At 42.8% G+C, this 19,134-nt stretch overlaps 2 protein-coding genes across 2 annotated transcripts; both read left to right on the top strand.

The window, feature by feature from the left end:
* The first annotated feature begins 1,879 nt into the window (after nucleotides 1-1,879).
* On the top strand, nucleotides 1,880-5,984 carry LOC135238336 (aquaporin AQPAe.a). The gene is made up of 6 exons (XM_064306118.1): nucleotides 1,880-1,971; nucleotides 3,234-3,428; nucleotides 3,602-3,763; nucleotides 4,105-4,269; nucleotides 4,479-4,559; nucleotides 5,133-5,984. The coding sequence occupies exons 1-6, from the start codon at nucleotides 1,906-1,908 to the stop codon at nucleotides 5,346-5,348; spliced, it is 885 nt and encodes a 294-aa protein (XP_064162188.1). The 5' UTR covers nucleotides 1,880-1,905; the 3' UTR covers nucleotides 5,349-5,984.
* A 4,447-nt stretch (nucleotides 5,985-10,431) lies between these two features.
* On the top strand, nucleotides 10,432-15,244 carry LOC135238170 (lens fiber major intrinsic protein-like). The gene is made up of 4 exons (XM_064305886.1): nucleotides 10,432-11,311; nucleotides 12,475-12,639; nucleotides 12,949-13,029; nucleotides 13,800-15,244. The coding sequence occupies exons 1-4, from the start codon at nucleotides 10,952-10,954 to the stop codon at nucleotides 13,983-13,985; spliced, it is 792 nt and encodes a 263-aa protein (XP_064161956.1). The 5' UTR covers nucleotides 10,432-10,951; the 3' UTR covers nucleotides 13,986-15,244.
* Nucleotides 15,245-19,134: the final 3,890 nt, after the last annotated feature.

Raw genomic sequence — 19,134 nt, 5'->3', positions numbered from 1 at the left:
AACGGGATAGGATGGTGTAATATTCAAGGGGACTCAGTGCTGGGTTGGGGTGCGGTGAAAAGGACAGCGCACTTTGTCCAATGGTAAAAGGGAACCTGTTGGGTCCACCACTGGTTTCCCTGAGCTGGCAGAAATGAGGGGGGGGGGGTGTGGGAGTTGTGTCCTCGTCAGCACTCTGGGGGGTTGGAAACCGAAAAGTCCCCACGCTAGCAAGTTTCACACTAGTCCTGCACCGGGGCTTACTTCCACAATAGAAGGGTTACCAGCATTGGAAGAGTAATCTCCCCCCACAATGGGCACACCCACACACCGTCCCAACCAGTGCATTCTGGACCCAGTCTGCAGAATCCCCCTCAATCCAACATGGGAGAGTGCATATATATGTATACATACAACATGCGCATACACACACACACACAAAACCACTTGCGCATACACACACGTTAGTGTGAGTTGCATTATGCACTTTAATATCTCCATCCACATTTTTAAGGACTATTCCTGTCTGCCTCACTTTCTCTCCCCACTCATTATCCCTGCCCTCTCTTCCTGCGTTCTCTCCTCTTACAGGGTGCTGACCTCTCAACTCCTGCTATCACACTGTCCAACTACATGCTCCCTAAATCCCACTCCACACCCCTCCTCCAGCCCATCTCTCCTGACAGCCCCCCATTCTTCATCTCCCTGGTGAACTCATCCCTGTACCCTGGTTGTGTCCCAACAGCCTTCAAACGATCTCCAAAACCCACTCCTAACCCCTCTGCCATCCAGAAGCAACATCCTATTTCTTTAGGTTCTTGAACGCTCTCCTTTTCTTGTTAGACCCTCTCTAATCTGCCTTCAGGGCTGGCCACTCAACAGGAACGGCCCTCCTTTGCAGTCAGTGAGCAGCTCTTACTATTATAACTAATAATTCAAATAAATCATTTACCAGCTACATTTTGGCAGAAAGTAATGAGTTGAGTAATTTGACCAGCACCATACATGGATTGGCGATGGGAAACTATGAATCCCTCCCTTAGTGGCGCTTGTTTGAGGTTTGGGGTCCATTTGGTTTATTAAATTATATTAAATTGGGTTGATGTGCTCCCTCTTTCATGTCTGAAAGGGAGGGCAAGTTATTTACTGTTGTGGTTTCACAAAAGGCACCATGGCAACAGGAAGGATGAAAGGCGGCTGTAGCCATGGCAATGTGCGCTGTACCACACAAGTGGGTTCGGGAAAGGAGACCTGATGCTTAGGTTGGTAAGCCGAGGGGGATATAAATTGAGTCCAAACTGTTTTTCAATGCTGCGTTTACCATGCTTCCCCTTGTGGCAATAAGATATTTAAACAGTAGAGAAATTTTTAAACAGCCAGAGTGGACTCTGATGACCAGTCTTTCTGCAGGCTGAGAAGTCGGCTCTAAAACATTACATTTCCATGTTTGATTGCAGCTTTGGCATGATCTCCGATCAGCCTCTCACAGGGGTTCCTTTCTCTTTTCTTCTGGATTGGTATAGTTTCCACTTGATAAATGTAAATGAGTATATGGGTATAATGGCATTTTTGGTCTGAGGGTCATTAGAAAGGTATAATTGTCAAAAGTCCTTGACCTTGGGTTTCTTTGACTTGCATGCAGCCATCTCCTAATAACAGATTTCAGAAAACATACTGAAAATGTTATTTAATAAAAAGAAAAATTATATTTCATATTTTAGATACTACTTGTTCCTGTTCTGCTCACAGTACCACTAGCTGGCCCACTTTAGTCTGAGTGGGCTGTTTGTAAAGCTGTTATGAGCTTGGGTGGGGGAGTGGGGAGGGCGTCTTTAAGGGCAGGCGGGGAAGGGCGGGCTGCCGGGGGGGCTTGTGCAGGTCCTCCTGAACGCTCCTCCAGTGTCATTAACGAGCTCACAGCCCCACATGCCGGACGAGCAGCCGGAGAGAGACGGACCAACGCACTCAACACCCATCATGGCGCTGCGCGAGGTAAGATGGGTGGGGGGGGGGGGGGATACGCACCCAGCCTTGGGACCCATACGACGGCAGGGGAATGCGGGGCACCGTGTGGAAACAGAGAGAGACCGCGGTAAAACTCTGTGAATACACACCACACAGGTGTCTGGGACAGCCAGTCCCCCCTCACGGCTTCTGAGAGCACTGGGTTGCAGAATGAAACTTCCAGGTGGATTTGACTTTGCTGTTCCATCTTGAACTGGATTGCTGTTTTGGAACAATGACCCTCATGATTGCTTCCTTGACGGTTGAGAAAAAAAAGGCAGAGGACTGAAATAGTGCACACGTCAAAGCCAGTAGGAGTGAGGTCATGTCAAAATGGTTTCCACTGAAGAGTGCAGCCTATAGAAACAAAATAGTCCAATTTTCATTACCATGATCTAATCTTTTAGAATTCTGACTTTGTATGTTAAAAGTGTTATTAAAAGTGTATTTAAATGTGTATTGTCAGTACTTATCTGACATGTATTAATGTTGAACCTCCATTGATGCATTTGTCTCAAAACGAAGCCAGAACACTGTGGCATCTACTAGGTGATGTGTTTGTTTCAGGAAAGGCTGATTCAGAGCCCACCGCATCTCTGCCTATTAATTAAGCCTTGTTGAGCTGAATGAATGATCCGGTCTTTGATTCTGAGTGTAGGGCTGTGGGCCTCTTCTGTGTCCCTCAGAACAAAGGGATCCATGCCTCTCAGCAGCCCTGAGAGCAGTGATGTCATCTCCTTAGTGACAGGCTTGACGACCTGATCCAGACCTACTGACACCGTCAAACGCGTGCCTGTCTGCTTTATAACCAGCTCTTACAGGAGAAGAGAGGTGTACCCTGGGATCATGGGCGATGTTGTGGTGATGAGGCAGCTGATTGCTCTTAGAAAAGCAAAACCCATGGCTTAAAAATTGCCTTAAAGAGCCACAAAAGGACAATATACCAAGTCCGCGTTTATGCAATACGATGACCATAAAAGGATCAGCTACTCTATGACCTTGTTATTATTTGTACCACATTATTCAGTTTAGCCATTATTAGTGAAACCCATGGGGATTACTAAAATGAATGTCTCAATTTGTTGCAGGGATGGCTCAGGGAATACTTTACTAGTCCTTCTACCCCTAATTGGTTCAATTATGTTTTCTTTGTCCATTGCGACACTGTGTGGCAATTTGTTTCTAAATGTGATGTCCAAATTTAGAGTGATTTTTTTGTTTCAGTCCCATAATGCTTCATTCCTCTTCAGGAGCTGCAGAGACGACAGTTCTGGCGTGGGGTGCTGGCAGAGACCCTCGGTTCACTCATTTTCGTGTCGGCGGTGTTGGGCGCTTCGGTACCGGGCCCCGGCGATGTTGCTCAAGGGCCCCTGTACCCTGCCCTGGCTGCAGGGATGGTGGCAGTGAGCCTGGGGCACTGTTTTGGGGAGATGAGTGGAGCCCAGGTGAGGGGTACAGGTAGGGCATAGATATGGACAAGGTACCTATTGAGTGGATGAGTGAATAAGATCAAGATGAATCAAGATGAATTTTAAGATCAGTGATTCGGTTAAACATCTTTTCAGCAATGATCAAGTGAGGACTTGAGTCTGAAGGCTACCTGTCCTGTGCCCTCTAGGTGAACCCTGCTGTTACACTGGCCTTCCTGGCCACCCGCCGGCTGGACCTGCTGAGGGCCGTAGCCTACATCCTGGGCCAGTGTCTGGGGGCCACCCTGGGGGCTGGAATCCTCTACCTGGCCCTACCACTCAAATCTGCTGCCAAATGCTATGTCAGCAAGGTGAACTAGGGGCCCCATGATGGTGCTTCTGCAGATGCACATTTAAGTTGTACTACTCAGGTTATGTCTCTCTTAGCCATGCTGCTTTGTGTCTGTCTCTCTGAGCTGTGCTACTCTGTGTCTCTCTGAGCTGTGCTACTCTGTGTGTCTTTCTGAGCTGTGCTACTCTGTGTGTCTTTCTGAGCTGTGCTACTCTGTGTGTCTCTGCACTGTGCTACTCTGTGTGTCTTTCTGAGCTGTGCTACTCTGTGTGTCTGCACTGTGCTACTCTGTGTCTCCCTGCACTGTGCTGGTCTGTGTGTGTCCCTCTGCACTGTGCTACTCAGTCTGTCTCACTGCAGGTGTCCTCGGAGGGTAATGCTGGCCAGGCTCTTGGCATGGAGGTGCTGGCCACCTTCCAGCTGGTCTTCACCATTTTCTCTGTGGAGGAGCAGCGGCGGCGGGAGGGGTCTGAGCCCGGTAACCTGGCCATCGGGTTCTCCCTGAGCGCCGGAATTCTAACCGCGGTGAGACCCCGTGGCCAAGTCCCATCCAGCAGCAGCCGGCCTCAGTCAATACTGTATAATTAATAACACCAATCGAACAATATGCCATACGGCCTACATTCAATACGCCTAGTATAACCAGTCATAACAGCATAAGCAGCAGATGTAATAACACTGTTATAATATACTGTACGCTGGAATAAGTTTTCGGTTATTTTACGTGTCTTTAGGGCCTTTTCTCTGGGGGCAGCCTGAATCCTGCTCGTTCCCTGGGTCCCGCCATCATCACAGGAATCTGGGAGCACCACTGGGTGAGTTCCCCAAACCCCAGCCTGCCAATGTGGAGCTCCACATCATCATCATTATTATTATCATAATCATTATTAATATGTTCATCATAATCAATATCATCACCATCAATAATAATAATAATAATAATAATGTTGTAATTATTGTATTGGATATAATATTATCCATAGCAACAGTAGTAGTAGACATTGTAATAATTGCAATGGCATTTGCGGTGGTTTTATTAAAAAGTTCTTGCTGTATTAGTAGTCACAGCTGTAGTAGTAATCACAGCTAGTCGTGGCTGGTTGGTGTTTTAGTGATTGTAGCTGTATTAGCAGTTGTTGGTTTATTACCAGCTGTTTGTAGTGGTAATCACAGCAGTTTTAGTAGTTGTAGATATATTAGTGGTTATAGCTGTATTAGCAGTTGTTGCTTTATTAGCAGATGTTTCTCTGTTAGTAATTACAGCTGTGCTAGTAATCACAGCTGTATTAGTAGTTCAGTTCATCAGTTCAAATGTACATAGAAACTGTCTGTGGATGAATGTTCCTTTGATTCCTCCCTTCTGGTCCCCTGCCCCATCTCTCATACAGGTCTACTGGATTGGGCCAGTGCTGGGGGCCATCCTTGCCGGGGTGTCCCACGAGTTCTTCTTCGCGGCCAGTGCCTCTCGGCAGAAGCTTGTGGCCTGCCTTACCTGCAAGGACATTGAGATCATCGAGACGGCCAGCGTCTCCCGATCCTCACTGTCCACCGTCACTCAGACTGCCATGAGGGCCAAACAGGCCCACAAACACGACCACAACTAAGACCAGCGTGAGGGCAGACCCATACTGGTGAGAAAAGATAGACACCCCATAATTATACCAGTATCAAATCTTGGACAAATACGTATTTGATTTGGATTCAAATACTTTTCTGTGCTCTATAGATCTTGCCTGGTATAATTGAGCCTGCCAGTATGACCAGAAGGCAGGGTTTGCACATTTTGAGAGCATTCCATTGGTGCCAATACACCAGACAAGATCAGTAAAGCGTAGAAAAGTATATGTATTTGACCCAGGTCTGACCAGTATTCATCAAATACTAATCATTCGAAAGAAAGCATGCAGCCATACACTGTTCTGTACCAACCAAAGTAACATGCACAATGTCATGTAGGACAAAAAAAAAGCTGAGGCCTTACCATAGGCTTACCATAGCTATGGTGTTACCGTAAGCTTTCCTCCATAACCATTAACTATGGCAGTTCACCACTGGTGAGGGTATACTGTGAAACGTCTTGTGACAAATTTCTTATAAAATGCACAGTGTAAATAAGATTTGATTAATTCATTGATTGACCACTCTACCCAAACTGCTCCTCTGACTTAACCTGTCATGTATATGTGGAAAACTAAGGTATTGCCTATTGCCGGAGATAACGATTCCTGTGGAGAAATCCAACGATATATAATTTTCTACAGTACTAGAGGTCTTTGGCTGAGGGCAAACAGTGGACAGGGGCACTGCAATTGTGTGGGGGACCCACCAAATCAAGACAAATTGACAGATAGCAGTTGTGCTGCTCTGCACTTTAAAAAATATTTCACTGTTGTGTTTTTGTAGATTTTGGATCTGTTGGTTATTACATTTAAAAAAGAAGAGTGCAATAGCGCTTCATTCATAACAGTTTATTTATTTATTATTTATTGTCCTTTCTGCATGTCATTCAAATAGTCTGAAAGTCTGCGAAGCATCTGGCATTTTCACAGCAGCCACTCTGATTGAGAAACTAGCCAAAGCAGCACTATGTTCTTTCGTTCCTGTACTGACCTGCGAGCTGCAGGCTGAGGACAGAGAGTGGATTCCTCTCGCTGCTCTAAGAGACCCACCATTAGGCCCTTCCACTCTGCCTTTTCAGTATGGCTTTTCAAAGAGGCAACATGTCTGAGAGCTACACGTGAAGAACCTAAATGATTGTGTAGGTACAATGGTTTTCTCACAAAATATATCAACCTATTTGGTTCGGGTTTAACTAATTAGCATGTGCAATGGTTTTTCCATCAAATTGAGATGTGAAGAACCTTAATTAATGTGTTTTTCTTTCTTTTTTGTGTAACTTAATTAGCAGGTGCAGTGTTTTTTTTCCATAAAACACTTCAGGGGAAATGGATGTGAGGGATTAGTCTGAATGCTGATGAAGAATATTACCCAGACGATCTTGTTATCTAGGGGTAAGAGGTGTCAAAAGCAGGGGATGATGTCAAAAGATTGCAAAACAGGCAGTTGGCAATCTGACTAAACTGGATAACTCTGTCAATCCCAGTCCCGAAAACTGATCTCTCTCATGCATAAAGCAGTGGTCTGCCTATGTTTTACTGTACTGTTGTTGTGTTTTTGGGGAGGGGGGAGGGAGATTTCTCTCTATCATATGGATGATCACACATGGTAGAGGGCAACCTCCTGTCAGAGAAACAGCATTGTAGTCTAATGTTTATGTCAAGTATTTTTTTAAGTGAAATTTCATGGAATAATAAAGAACATTTAAAAAGGATAAATTGCACACTTACCACATTATTTCATTCCAGCGTTCCGACTCCACATGCACACACACACACACACAAACACACACACATACGCACACGCACACATGCACAATAGAAAACAGCAAAACCATATGCTGCCAGCATTTTGTTTTGTGTGTTCTCTATATGTGTAAAGCACGTGGAGTGAAATGTTGAGCACAGCAGTACTCTTTCAGCCTCAGCCTGTCTCTGTGGCTGCTCGTCAGCGCGATGCCCCAGTGAAGAACTTCAATGCCCCCCCGCCCTCTGCCCCACCCCCAGCTCCAAATGGGGGATTTTCCAGGGCTTTATCTGGGGATCCAGTCCCTGCAGCCCCACACAATGCATACCTCTGTCTAATCACTTCTGCACCCAACGGGCCCACAGGGCCCAGAACCAGGGGGAAAGTGCAAAAAGGCCAGGGGCAAATTTCACTGATCGCAGTCAGAGATGGAGCTGGAAGGGTGGACTTTTGTAGGAATGGGGAGGGGTTAATTGCTGGGGGAAATGAAGAATTAGATGCTTATTGAGAAATTGTCGATTGGTGAAGCAGATAGGGTGCTGGTTCTCTTGATACTGAATGGCATGTATTCACAATGCCTCAGGGAGAGGTTTAACAGTAAATTGCCCATGAAATGCCAGACCAAGATTTGTAAACACACTGAGCATGCCCAAGGTTTGTAAACACACTGAGCATGCTCAGGGTTTGTAAACACACTGAGCATGCCCAAGGTTTCTAAAAACACTGAGCATGCTCAGGGTTTGTAAACACACTGAACATGCCCAAGGTTTATAAACACACTGAGCATGCTCGGGGTTTGTAAACACACATGCACCCCCACCACCTCAATTTCTCCTTCCTAAACCCATGGCAAAGAAAATGTATGTGTTTAAGAAGGTGACCACCTGTGATGTAATTGCACCTTTACAACTAAACCTTCAAAAGTACAAGTGTCTAAATTATTTTATGAAAATCATATTTATCTGCCTCCTAATATCATTAAAGTATTATGGCATTACTCTGCAGTATATTTGTACAGAAAGCCATTATGGTACCCAGAATATTTTAAGGTGGCATTATAGCATTATTTGAAATAATTGCCTGATTGGCAATTATCAAGAATCAAAGGATTAACATATTTTTATTGCCTTTTTTCTGTATTGATATGTCCGTAATGCTGGACTCTTGTAGAGACAGTCTCAACATTTCAGCTTCAGCAATAAATACTAACAAGAATTACAGAACACTAAAGCTAATAAATGAATGTGACCCAGTGGTTACTGAGACACTCCACTGTGACGGAGGTTGATAGTGGTAGCAGTAGCAGTGATTGTGTTACACTTCATCATTTAAATTACTCCATAAATTGTCAGGTCATGTTATTCTGTTCAGGTATTCTTTTGAACTTGTCCAGTTTGACTGAAATATTGTGACCCTCTTTTGTACTGGCTGTGAAATAGGTCTCTTTTGTTTGATTATGTTCGCTGTTCCAGACTCCAGTGAAATTGATTCATGAATGTACTACCATCAGAATGGTATGGATGGTCCCCCATTATGCCAAAATTCCCTTGTCACTGTTGTTTATTCAATAACTGCTCTGTCAGTAAAGCAAAAATAACATGCACACAAAACAAGAAAATGTAAATAACGTTTTTTAAACTTACAGATCTTCCTGCTGGTTTCCTCCGGGTATTCTGGTTTCCTCCCACAGTCTGTAGACATGCAAGTTAGGTCAATATGAGAGTCTAAATGGTCTTTGTGTATGAATGTGTGTGTGAATGGTATGTGGGACCTACAATGGATTGGTGACCTGTCTAGGGTGTATTCCTGCCTTTTGAAAAATGAATGAATGGATGGATGGACCTGATTCTCAAATCAAAGTTTGATAGGAACCAAATAATATTTTAGATGAGACCAAAACTAAGGTCATCGGCAGACTGGTGCTCACCTTTCATTCTTCCCTCATTCATACAATATCTTCAACAATAAGGCAAGAATCATCCCTACTTGCTTTAAACTCAGTCTGGGCAGTTTAACTTTTAACTTGGACTTTTTCAGGCCAGTAGATTTAAATGTCTCTGTAATGAACACATACATTATTTTTAACATTTTAATCAATGGTTTGTTTTATTTTGGTTTTTGAGAAGACAAGTAAGCTATGTTTTTACTGAACAGATGTCAACTGCAGACAAGTTACTTAGTTGCAGCATGTTAATTACATCACACCCAATGAAATTATTATATTAATTTATTGCCCCTTATGAATAATCATTAGCCTTTTAATTGTGTAAATCACAATTTCACATGAGAATTTAACATTCACATAAAAAGAAAATTGTCATATGTAAACTGGACATTTTTAAATGTGATTGGCTTTTTTCTACAATTTTAACAGTTGAAAACAAAACGTGAAATAAATAGCATAGGTTACTTTATTCTGCTCTCATCTTATAATTGTTTTTTTTTTATAGTTCACATGTGTACTCTTTACATGTTGAGTGTTCATATGTAATTTTAAGATTTTCACACTCTTATGAAGAGGTATATACACACACACACACACACACACAATAAATCACACCCAAATGCATGCAGGAACATATATGAGAGCATACATTCATAAGGCCTGCAATGATATTATTAAAACATGTTCTCCGTGTACAGATTCACTAATTGTTATTTTAAGGCCCTTTTAAGTGGGGCCTCTTATGCTATTGCAAGTGGTATCATTTGTGGAGGCCTTTTTTTAGAGTCAGTGCTAACTCCATACAGAGAAACGGCTTATCTTTTTCACACTTCACAGTTTCTCTGGTTAGTCAAGAGGAAATGTCTAAACTCCCAGTTCTAGAGCGATTGACGGGGCTGTCCATCACAAAAGCTTATTCACTCTGGTGTCAGGACCCCTGGCCCTCATACCTGAGTTACCTGAACACACCTGTTTCTGCTGATTAGGAGCTTATGATATCTAACATCTGTGATCAAATAACACAATAATACAATAGTATTTATCTATATATGCACTGAGAGAATTGTATGCTAGTGTGAGAGCATACCATCCCTGATTCCAATATAAGGATGACATTGAACAACAAAATCAAAACTCAGCATCCACTGTAATCATCATTGTCGTTTCATTTAAACCTATTAAGGCCACTTGAGCTGTTCCTCCCCACCCCAGTAAAACACACACACACCTTTGTAATCTGTATAAACCACTGGAAACAGTCTGACTGCCACAGAAGGGTAAGGGAAGGGTTAACTTTTCAATTTAGGGACGCCCCCTCCCACTGGGCCGCCCCCTGGGGGATTATGGTGTCCCTTTGGCCCCCAGGCCATTATAAATCCCCCTCGTCTGCCCTCCCGGACTATCAGAGAGCCTGAATACCTGCAGGACATGCTCTCCATGTCTGTTTCCTAACCCCAACCATCAGGCTCACATAGATGCACAGATCCTCTGAACTAACCAAACAAAACAAAACTACAAAAAACCAGCCGCCGCCCGTCTTTCTGCACGCACACCGATGCCTGTATGAAACCGCTCGAGTCCAGAGGCTGACGTTGCGGACAAACGCAAACGAGGCGAGCTGAGTGGGGTCCAGCTCAGCCGTATGTCAAACTGTTCACGCGTTGGCGCGTCCTTAGTCTTAGATCATTTTTTCGACTTTGTCTTTTTTTGTTGATGAAAGAAAAACGTCAAGATTGGGCGAAGAAAGTTTTTGAAATTGAGGTCTGAAGCGTCCGAGCCCATAGGAAAATTAGCTTCACAGTCGTCCGATTGAGTGAAAAAAGGGCGTTCACGCGAAGCGTCCGCATTACTTTCTCTTTCCCACTCAGTGTTTCCTTTGGCCCCTGACCTCTGGTGAGGATGTGGGAGTTCAGGTCGATGTCGTTTTGGCGGGCGGTGTTCGCGGAGTTCTTCGGCACCATGTTCTTCGTGTTTTTCGGGCTGGGCGCGGCCCTGCGCTGGACGGCGGGCCCGCACCACGTCCTGCACGTGGCCTTCTGCTTCGGGCTGGCGGCCGCCACGCTCATCCAGTCCATTGGCCACATCAGCGGCGGCCACATCAACCCGGCCGTCACCTTCGCCTACCTGATCGGCTCGCAGATGTCCCTGTTCCGCGCCGTCTTCTACATGGCGGCCCAGCTGCTGGGGGCGATGGCGGGCGCCGCCGTCCTCTACGGGGTCACGCCCCACAACATGCGGGGCACGCTGGCGCTCAACACGGTAAGCGCCCGCGGGCACGTGCCCTCTCTCCCCGATCGGGGTAATGTTTCCCGTAGCGGTGTCAGAGACCAGAACAGCACCAAACCCCACGGACCTTCCATACACCAAATACATGTTGCTTTACGTTACCATGCAACACCCCAACATTCTGTTGCAGCCTCCTTTATAAATGACTGGTTAATACAAACTTTAAGGAAAATGTTATCAGAGCTGGTGGAAATTTGACCATCATCTGCTGCTAAAATACTTAACAGTGTGATGAGTATAGCTGCTTTTCTCATGGAACCCAGGCTATTGGAAATCAGGAACAAGGGCCTGAAAGAGCTGTCCATCTGCAGCACTTACAGGGGTGGGGAGCTAGGCAGTGGGCATATGCAGAGTAGAAGGAAACCTGTCATTTGTTGTGATTGGCTTCAGAAATCTCTCCTTCAGGTTGTGTAATGAGGCAGAAGTGCTATGTTAGCCAGGTACTATAAAGCTTCACTGTTCCTCTAGTGCAGCATGTGTTCATTGTGCTGTGACTGGCTAAGAATATCATAGGAATACATACTTCATATATATTTCTTTCTGAGTCAGTTTTGAAATGTCTATATGCACTGATGTGATATTCTTTGGACTGGTAGAGTGGTTTGCATCCGTCCTTGTTTAAAGTGTTCCATCACAGCAGATACTGAGGGTCATAAAAGACAGCACTTTAAGTTACACGCTGCACCATTCCTGCATTTAGCATCAATGAACCGAATGAAGCAATTTTGTGTATTTATTTCCTGTCTTCTACTGGAAAGTCCTTAGGTAAAGCTAAAAGGAACCGGATTTCTACTGAACAGAGTGGTGCTCTGATTCCTGAGTTTTTATTTGGCACAGTTTTGACAGTCTGCTGCTTGAGATAGCCCACTGGATCATTGGAAAACACACAGCACTGTTGCTTGTTTTCCTTCCTGAAACCCTTGTGCAATATTTATCTGTTCCCAGAGATGTCAGTTTCATCATTTCACCTCGAATACTCATATCTTTCGGTTAAAAATGATATAATAACAAGAAGAACAAACTGCATTTACCAAGCATAGTTCAATAAATATGTATTTAAGACATTTAAAATCCCAATGCTCCTGGTCTGCTTGTCGTATGTGTGGATTAATAGGTGTCTCCTCTGTCCCCCTCAGCTACAGCCAGGCGTTAGCCTGGGCATGGCCACCACCGTGGAGGTCTTCCTCACGCTGCAGCTGGTGGTCTGCGTCTTTGCCGTGACTGACGATCGCCGCAACGGCCGACTGGGCTCTGCAGCCCTGGCCATCGGCTTCTCCGTCACCATTGGCCACCTGATGGGGGTAAGGGACCGTCCCAAAAAAACACACAGGCACTCCAATTAATCACCATGCCAGAGTCCACACATGCTCGAGTATAATTAACTGCAGTTAAAATGCAAGTCGCATATGTTGTCATTGACCCCTGTATTCATACAACATTAATTGACTGAAACGTGTCCAGTATTTCAACTGTTTACAACCAGATTACAAATCAAATGTCAGAAAATATTTTAAAATGTAAATGGGCTGACATGTTTTACACAGATCATGTCATAGTAAAATTACGAACGGTTGATATAATATGTCTAAGAGATGCTGTACTTGCTGTAGATGTACTACACTGGAGCTGGGATGAACCCTGCCAGGTCTTTCGCCCCAGCTGTGATGGTCAGAAACTTTGTGAATCACTGGGTAAGAGATGCGTCTGCCGTTACTTTGGCCTCTGTGTACTTTAAAAATCTGAGGAGAGCAGATTTATTGTTTTCATATATTCCACGGGTTAAATTATATAAGGAAATCTACATGTTAAGATAGATTAAGTTGATATTGCTGATCCCATGTAAAATGCTTCTGAAAACACTATATACATATATATATAAGATGAAAGTCTATTATATACATAGTTTCAATGTGATTTTATATGTGAATAACAAGAAATAAGTCATATAATTTTGTTACCAGTTTATTACCCAATAAATTGAATGATAGGTATTAGGTATTTGATAACTGAAGACAGGCAAGTATTAAATTTTAGAAGAGGTTTACTCACATTGACACAATTGGTGTTATATATATATATATATATTTATATATATATATATATATATATATGTATTTTCTTGTTTATAGTACTGTCTTTATGCATTTTTATTTCATGTGAATGTGTCTCAAACAGGACAGCAGTTAAATGTACCATTACAGGGCACAGGTTGAATATTTGAGATGTTGGGGCAATGTAATTTATAGCAATAAGAATGATGTGCATTTAATGCAGGTGTATAGTTATGTGATGGAATTACCAAATTGTGTTTGATAATGAAGACCTTCCTCTGTGTGTGTGTGTGTGCGCGCTTGTGTGTGAGTGTGATAAACAATACCTTACTGTGTGTGCTAGCCAAGACCTTACTGTGTATGAATGTGTGAGTGCATTTCCTAACCTAGCTCTTCTTTTGCGTGTGCAGGTGTACTGGGTGGGTCCCATGATTGGAGGTGCCATGGGCGCGCTGTTGTACGACTTCATGCTCTTCCCTCGCATGCGGGGTCTGTCCGAAAGACTGGCCACCCTGAAGGGCAGCAGGCCCCCGGAGTCCGAGAGCCAGCAGGACCCCCGCGGTGACCCCATCGAGCTGAAGACCCAAGCCCTATAAAGCTAGGGAACCCCCCTTTTACCTCCCCACCTGCCCCAACACACACATGCAGATTACTAATACATATACACGCATTGCTAACACACACATGCAGATTACTAATACATTTACACGCATTGCTAACACACACATACACATTACTAATACATGTACACACATTGCTAACACACACATGCGCGTTACTAAGACACACAGATTGCTAACACACATGCACAACAGTAACATGAACTAACCACAAGCATACACGTGCCCTAACACACAAACACACACAACCACTACTAATGCACCACTAACAAGCACAAACACACCACTAACACACACGTCCACAAAACAGTACTCCTTGTCCCACGACCTGCTTGCAATTCAAACTGGACATTTTGAAACGGGGGCAATGAGTACCCACTCCGCCGCCTGCCTCCCCTCTTCTCCAACCCCCTCCACTGTGCCCTGTCAGAGATGGCAGGACAGTGAAATCAGACTGCAGCAGAGGCCTGGGCCGCAAGGTGGGCAGGCTAGACCTGGCTGGGCCAATCAGACCCAGGGCCCCTCTCTCTCACCTGTAGTCTCATAGGAGTGAACTAGAGCAGTGGACTTGAATTCATGCTTTTTTCATTTTTTCCCCCCTTTCATATGTTTTAACCTCTTTCCTTTTTTGTTTTATTTATTTTCTGCACTTCCAATTCATGAAATGGATGTATGGTACTATTAGAATTTGCTAGGATTTTATTCTCAAGTTGAATTTGATTTTTGTGTTTGTGTGTGTGTATGTGTGTACGTGCGTGCATGCCTATGTTGTGTGTGCATGCATGCCGATGTGTGTGCATGTGTTTGAATGCATGTGTGTGTGTTTGTGTGTGCATGTAAATGCATGTGTGTGTTTGTGTGTATGTGAATGCATTTGTGTTTGTGTGTGTGTGTATGTGTGTGTGCGAGCATGTGTGCCTGAATGTGTGTGCATGTGAATGCGTGTGTGTGTGTGTGTGTGTGTGTGCGCGCATGTGTGTGCCTGAATGTGTGTGAATGTGAATGTGTGTGTGCCTGAATGTGTGTGCATGTGAGTGCTTGTGTGTGTGTGCATGTGTGTGCCTGAATGTGTGTGCATGTAAATGCTTGTGTATGTGTGTGTGTGTGTGTGTGCGCATGTTTGTTTTTACTGATTCTTTCATTTAGGATGTTTCACTGCCACTTGCCTGTGTTTGTACAATGCTTATGTTTAATTCATCAGTTTATCCTGAACAATAAACTCATGAATTATCCCATATGGTGACATTGTCCATCAGATTTCATTTTAGACCTTTAAACCTCCTGCTGACTTTCCACTTCATCTTTTTTATTCCTTTTTTTTCTTTCCAAAGACACAGTCCGCAAAACATATTGCATCTCAGTTTTGAAACGGCTCAGTCAGTTGAAAGCAGCTGTATGAACACATATCAGACTTTCTTTTTTAGGTCTTGATACCACAAAGTGATTCCAACCATATTGAAAAAAATAACACGAAAACATGAACACATGACAAACACTGATGTATTGTCGTAACCGCGCCTTTCAGCCCTCTGCTGTGTGTTAGTTACCCAAATACATGTAGTTTTAGATGCAGATTTTACTGTGTGAAAACAGATCCTCGGCTGTGTTTTTTAAGAATGGTATTGTGCCTCCCCAGTTTAATTTAATTGTATATATCCATGCTGGGCAACAATAACATTGTGGTTAGATGCATCAGGCAGGTTTTTTCAAGTATAACCACTTTCCACCACTCACAGCAGTACAAGGGCTGAGTGACTGCCCCAGTGTGGACTGGTGGGTGAACTTTCCAAACTTGCTTAGATCCAGCAGCAGGCATTGATGCTTCATTTAATTTTAAAATTAAATATAAAAATTAATATAAAATCTTACTTAAGAGATCTTTTGCTGAAGAACTACATGCAGGGTGATACAGTGGCATTGTGCTTCACCCTGGTATCGGTAGAGATCTGGTGCTTTATTTTGCATGGGCAGGGTATGGGGTAGGGATTTTTGGACCAAAATATCTTGGATTTGCTGAAAGAGGTTTAGGGATTTTTTTTTTTGGGGGGGGGGGGGGGGGCATTAAAAAAGCCCTCAGATGAGTCACTCAAGCCCTCTTCTGTAACCAGTATCTCAGTTGCTTGGAGATAGTTATATGTTTTTCAAGCTTTTTCCCCCTCAGCATTAGAAAACAATTAAAGATGAAAAGATGTGTTGAGTTGAAATGTCAAGTTTACGTGAAGCATACATATTTAATCACTGGGGTGTTCCGAGGTGTTGCAGTGACAGGTTTGTTTTCCAAGTCTCTATGTGAAAAAGTTTCTGATGTAAAACGTAATGGAATTACGCCACTGACAAAAGCTGGATAAATAATGTTACCTTTCTTTTTTCAACAATTTAGAGATAGAGGGCCTGAGAAGACAATGCTTTGAAACAGCTTCAATCTTCAATTTCTCATTTGATATTTTTTATGTTGTTTTTGCTGTCAAAAATAGATCCTGGGAGAACACATTAACATGTTTAAATAAGTATTCATCTCTCAGGATCAGAAAATAAAATATAGTTCTCAAGTTTTCTTTTGGTTTCTTTATATATTCATATTTTTGCTTCTTTTTGTGTGGTTTTCATGAAATGCACTTGGGAACAGTGTTCAAGTGTGATTTTAGATACATTTACATGCATTTATATCAAAAATACCCCATTTGGATTTAATTAATAAGCTGTGGGTCTTTATTGTCAACAAAACAACTTAATATATTATTATTGTGTCACCCAAGGTAGGAGAGGGATCAGTCAGTTAGGGCTCTTAATTTCATCACTCCCCAGCGACTACCATGGGTCAATAAAATGTCTGTAGACTGTGTGCCAAAGCTACATATGAAAGGTCTTCCTCCAACTCCACCATGTGAAATTAGCTGTCATCACTGGCCCTCCAGAAATTCACTGCACACCTCTCAAAGGTGATGTCTTTTCCATAAAGCTGTCCAGCTTTATTTTTGCCTCATTATCTTTTTACTGTGGCTTACTTGGCAGATTTACAGTCCAGACTGGAATGTCACAAAAATAGAAAATTTTAAATAAGTTATGTAGAAACAAAAACAGGCATTGTTGTTTTATTTTGTCCACCAGGGGGTGCTATGCCTGCATTCTCCACCAGTGCGACACGGTGCTCGGGGTGGTCACTGTGTTACATGGTGATTGGTGAATGGATGCACAAAAATGGTTGTAGCTAACCGCTCGTCATTTACTAGTAATTTGCTATGGCAAGACCTTTATACACCCCATTGATTAGGCAATGGGTAACAGCTGTGATGATTGGCAATGAGCTTCCTATGAGTGCTGTCCGTGGTCCTACAGTTTTCCCAGGTTGCCAAAATAGGCAAGGTGCTGAACGGACAGTGCATCAGAAAGGAACACCCTCTGTGCCATGCACCAACATTCCTGCCATCATTACAAATTTTATTTATTATTATTACTTCTTATTTTTATTCAAAATCTTGACCATCATTTTAGACCTGTGAGAGAGGGGAAAGAAGGGGAGATGGGGTAACACTGGCCATTCTCTATGTAATGTCTCTAAATACTGTGCAATATAATCACTTAATTCTGGTGTTTATATGCCATTTTTTGGAATGGAAATGTGAGATTTCACTTGATGTGGCATTCATTTCCCACATTCAGTCAGGATATGAGACAGTTTGTGAGCTAAAGTTTTCTACCATCATACAGGAATTGTTTAGTGGTTTGACTACCCGACAAACTGCAATTTCAATCATGAAATATCCCTGCTATTACTGCAATGAAACTGGTCAGTGTTAAACTGTTTTGTAGCGCCAAACTCTGGTTGACAAAGCAACATTCTCTGATCACTAGAATTTTGTGCAAAACATGTTGTTTTGCTGCATGTGCAGAATTTATAACATGAGCCATTTTAAAATTTCCCCCAGAAATACCTTTGTATAAGACATCTTTGAAAAGGCACTGTCCAACCCTTACAGCACACTGAAACTTTGTGGTCTGTGGCTTAATGTTCATATAATGATATATACAAGTATATACGTCCAAAATAAGGATGGAAATAGTCAATCAGAAGTTGAATATTATGCAAATACTCTCTAGCTGGTCTTGAAATGAAAAAAATTGAAAAAAAAAAAAAATCTGACATTTGCACTACTGGCTTTGAGGAGAAACATATGACTTCACATAAGAAAAACGGACATTTTGAAACCAAGTAAGGAATGTTTAACTGCATACTAGTGTGACGATATAGTGGATTTAAAACAAAGAGGATGGGTGGGCAATCTTTATGAACATAGTATGAAACTATGTGGTCTATGTAATTAGCAAAACCTAAAGAGGCATTTTTAGGATTTTAGAAATCCCACATGGTCCCAAAAAGAATAAATGTCCAGTAAAAAGAGTATGTCTGGTCAGCCCACGCATACGCAGTATCTCCTGGTTCCCCTCCTGGTCCCTCTCTTTGGCATTGACACATTCTGCTTGGTGTTTACTTGTTGAGAATAACACACTAACCTAGTTGGCTACTAGTAAGAGCACATAAAATATTCCTTAAATGCACATTACGTACTGTCAATAAAAATGTAATAAAGCTGGATGTTTACTTTGCTTTATGTTGTATAACTAAAGGTATGTCTTTTCATCTTAAAGCAGAAAGTCTCATGTCTAGCTGACAATACTGAGGAATCGATCAACAGTGGTTTCCTTTCCTGTTTCTCATTTCTTTTCATGTAATGAAAAACAATAAACAGCTGGAAAATCTATCGTATGATATTGAAAATGGTATTTGGAATGCCTTAATAAAAAATGGCAAATGCCTAGCATCGACTTTTGGAGCTGTGGAAGCCTTTAAGTAGCATCACCAGCTATATCCCACGTCTGATTTAGTCGTGGTTTAAAAACAGCCTGCATAATCAGTCTGGAAGCTCTTTGGACAACAATAAACAAGGTTTTGTTTATATTTTTGGAAGCATTTGTTTTGCCCTATTTTCTCCAATATGGAATCACCAGCTATGCTTCTCAGGTCATTCCTATGCATCCCTACTGTGGTCAAACACGTGTGGTGCACTTACCCAGTGTACCCATCAATGCACTATCAATGACCATTTTGCATACAACAGGCAATGTA

The sequence above is a fragment of the Anguilla rostrata genome, chromosome 13 (genome assembly GCF_018555375.3).
Source record: "Anguilla rostrata isolate EN2019 chromosome 13, ASM1855537v3, whole genome shotgun sequence".
Taxonomy (NCBI): domain Eukaryota; kingdom Metazoa; phylum Chordata; class Actinopteri; order Anguilliformes; family Anguillidae; genus Anguilla; species Anguilla rostrata.
The sequence above is the reverse complement of the archived record's forward strand: the minus strand, read 5'-3'. Positions and strand labels throughout refer to the sequence as shown.

Excerpts from the sequence above, each read along its gene's own strand:
- LOC135238170 (XM_064305886.1), top strand. The coding sequence starts at position 10,952 with ATGTGGGAGTTCAGGTCGATGTCGTTTTGGCGGGCGGTGTTCGCGGAG. Across the intron at positions 12,640-12,948 it reads CCATTGGCCACCTGATGGGG|ATGTACTACACTGGAGCTGG; the intron begins GTAAGGGACCGT and ends TACTTGCTGTAG. Across the intron at positions 13,030-13,799 it reads GAAACTTTGTGAATCACTGG|GTGTACTGGGTGGGTCCCAT; the intron begins GTAAGAGATGCG and ends TTGCGTGTGCAG.
- LOC135238336 (XM_064306118.1), top strand. The coding sequence starts at position 1,906 with ATGCCGGACGAGCAGCCGGAGAGAGACGGACCAACGCACTCAACACCC. Across the intron at positions 1,972-3,233 it reads CCATCATGGCGCTGCGCGAG|GAGCTGCAGAGACGACAGTT; the intron begins GTAAGATGGGTG and ends ATTCCTCTTCAG. Across the intron at positions 4,560-5,132 it reads GAATCTGGGAGCACCACTGG|GTCTACTGGATTGGGCCAGT; the intron begins GTGAGTTCCCCA and ends TCTCTCATACAG.